The sequence below is a fragment of the Anneissia japonica genome, unplaced genomic scaffold (assembly GCF_011630105.1).
Source record: "Anneissia japonica isolate Jap-2015-1 unplaced genomic scaffold, ASM1163010v1 scaffold284603_len2727_cov182, whole genome shotgun sequence".
In the NCBI taxonomy this organism is placed as follows: Eukaryota; Metazoa; Echinodermata; class Crinoidea; order Comatulida; family Comatulidae; genus Anneissia; species Anneissia japonica.
The window spans coordinates 1-2,727 of NW_022690633.1; the positions used below are offsets into that span (position 1 = coordinate 1).

At 37.8% G+C, this 2,727-nt stretch overlaps 1 protein-coding gene across 1 annotated transcript; it reads right to left on the minus strand.

Moving 5' to 3' along the window:
* Nucleotides 1-24: 24 nt before the first annotated feature.
* LOC117099925 (RNA guanine-N7 methyltransferase activating subunit-like) lies at nucleotides 25-2,484 on the minus strand. The gene is made up of 3 exons (XM_033239441.1): nucleotides 2,330-2,484; nucleotides 1,292-1,646; nucleotides 25-888 (listed from the first exon to the last, which is right to left on the minus strand). The coding sequence occupies exons 2-3, from the start codon at nucleotides 1,624-1,626 to the stop codon at nucleotides 651-653; spliced, it is 573 nt and encodes a 190-aa protein (XP_033095332.1). The 5' UTR covers nucleotides 1,627-1,646; nucleotides 2,330-2,484; the 3' UTR covers nucleotides 25-650.
* Nucleotides 2,485-2,727: the final 243 nt, after the last annotated feature.

Below are 2,727 nucleotides of genomic sequence, written 5' to 3' on the forward strand. Positions count from 1 at the left end.
GACAGAATTTAGCTCCTTTTCTGGGACACAGTGCTGAACAGAAGGGTTGACATTTCTCCAGGCATAACCCATCCCGGGATTCATATTTCTGAAGTTAGTGGCTGATCCAAGAACTAGCAAAAGAGGGGGTCAGGGGAAGGAAAGATACAGATGAAAGGTCCAGACTACCTCAGCCTCACCATGGTCAGGGCTGAGGCATGTAGTGATACAAAGATATCACATTCTAAAGCAGTGGTAGCTCCAAGAATTCAAAGAGGGGGCCCAGGGAGGAACTTTCACAGATGGAGAGTCTACTACAGACTACCTAAACCCCACCATGGTTGGGGGCTGAGGTAAGCAAATTTATGATTATGGCACCTCTAGATGGCTGGAAATGGGACTTTTTGTCCTAATTTTGATTAATATAAATTTCCTTTTTTTCTCTATTTTTTTAAAAATTAAGTGGTTCCAGCTTTAATTCGCCACTGCATTTTTCTTTGGGTGATATTGATACGAGACCCTGGTACACTCTTTATAAAACTGACTGCATTTCAATAATTTTCACGTATCACAGTATCCAGCCTCTATATCCTTTAAACAAAGCTGAATCTGTAACCAACCAAGGATGCTATCAAGTAATGACCCTCTGGCCATAGCAGTTTGTATACATTTTAGTATCTTCTATAACCTTGGTCTCTTGAATCAGTTTGCATGAAGTGTTCATTTTGCCTATGTCCATAATAGTGATCCTGTCTCTGCCAATTTTGTCTCTCCCTCTGATGGTTGCTATGGTAACTGTCTCTACCTCGTTTGTTGTCGTTTGACCTGTACTCCTCATGCCGCCTTTTGTAGCGGTTATGTTGGTGATGTTGACGACTTCCGTGTCCCCTTCCATGGAAAGCTCCTCTTCTATATAAAGAAATATGCAAGATATGGAAGGATTATAAGAAAATAATAATAATAATAATTCTTTATTTGTCCTCGTATATGTATGCCTAAACACTGGGAAATTTGGGCTGGGTCCCGCGGCTGCCATAGTTTGGCGCCAACTACCAGACTTACTCTACAACATCAAACGGATACAGACTGATGCATACATGGTCCTTAACTCGCCTAACTCTCCTGAGAGGGTTATTCGAGGAGTGAGCATTTTTTTTTTTTTTAATTATAAAAGACCCGAATTCAATACTCGATACAGAGCCGGGTATTGAACCCGGACCCTGGCATGCAAGAGGCAGGAATTGTGACTATTAAAAAAAAAGCACCTGCAAAAAGAATGGGCAGCAGTCAGTAAACAGAAAAACCAACAAACCTGTTCTGTGAGTTCCAAGGAGGAGCAAAGCGTTCAACAACTGGAATAGCTTCAGCATCGTTTGAACTCTTGTATGGTAAGTAGCCTGGATCCAGCTCAGTGAATCGATTCTTAAACATAACTTCAAACTTTTTCAGAGCCTCTTCCTCTTCAAACTGTTCACTGCTTGTAGAGTCTGCATTGGTATTATGCTCAGCAGCTTCTTCTTTGGCTAATTCACATGATGTATCTTGACACGAGTCTGTTTGCTTATCACAATCTGGATGCATGTCCATTGTCTCATCTTCTAGTTTTTTCTCAAATACATCCTTCTCTTCTTTTTCTTTGTCTGCCATCTAAGTCTAGATCAGTTGGCCTATCAAAGAAATAATTAAAAAAAATCAATATTAATATTAAATGGAAATTTTGCATAACATGTCTGTACATAACCCTTAAATGTTTGCACAGAATAATATCTCAGTAACACCACCAATGGATACAAGAAAAAGTGGTTAAGTTCCCAAACTAATACTTTAATTGCACTAAAAGAAAATGAAACTCGAGACTAGAAAAATAAGAGGGAAAAAAGATAAATGAATTAAATGAAATAAATGATTTTTTAAAATATAGTCGATGAGAAAAATAGCTAACACAATAGCTGCAGTTTGTGAGCTGTCGATGTCAGGAGAATAAAGAAATTTACGAGAATAAAGAACAAAGATTTTTTTATTTTTTTTTTATTTTGAAAAATAAAACAACTATTATTAACATTTATTAACCACATCCTTGATTTCTGAATCACTTTAGTTTACCTAGTCATGTTGAGCCTCACTAGGACAGACGTCTAGCCTATTTGCTTGACCTTGCTAGCTATGCCAGCCTATGCTAGGTTGTTGTGTAGGCCTAAGCCCCTAGGCCTAGTAGCTAGTAGTAGTAGGCCTAGGCGAGGGCTAGGCTAGCTTATGACTAGATAAGTGCAAGCCTGTATTTAACTGTTTTTGAAGCTTCAAAACAGTTAAATACAGTTGATGCATTAATTTTATAGTATAAGAAACATACTTTTAAGACACGGTGATGACAACGATTCTAAATAAAAATCCTAGAATACTGTACACTGATATTCTTTCCAACAAAAACAAGATTTCTCTTTTTGTTCCTACTGCCTTTAAATACATCTAATTAGACTGAGGAAGGCACTTCGCATTTATTTTTTTGTAAAACCTCTATTGTTGCTGGCTGGGCTCATTCCTGTTGTAGGGAACAATGTTAACATGGACATGTGGTGGCGCTAGATTGTCAACATTAAAACGAAACAAAAAAATGTGTGCGCGATCGAAAGTAGAATCGGTACCAAACCCGAACACTGTACAGTACATTCTAGCAAAATGCATACAAACTAATTTATATGAATAACTAACCAGGTAAATATAAAACATAAAACCTTATCCTCGTTTGTG

What these genes read in the sequence shown, in the direction of transcription:
- LOC117099925 (XM_033239441.1), bottom strand. Translation starts at nt 1,626, where the DNA reads ATGGCAGACAAAGAAAAAGAAGAGAAGGATGTATTTGAGAAAAAACTA. An exon ending in CCTTGGAACTCACAGAACAG is followed by an intron (nt 889 to 1,291) that starts GTTTGTTGGTTT and finishes TTCTTTATATAG; the next exon opens with AAGAGGAGCTTTCCATGGAA.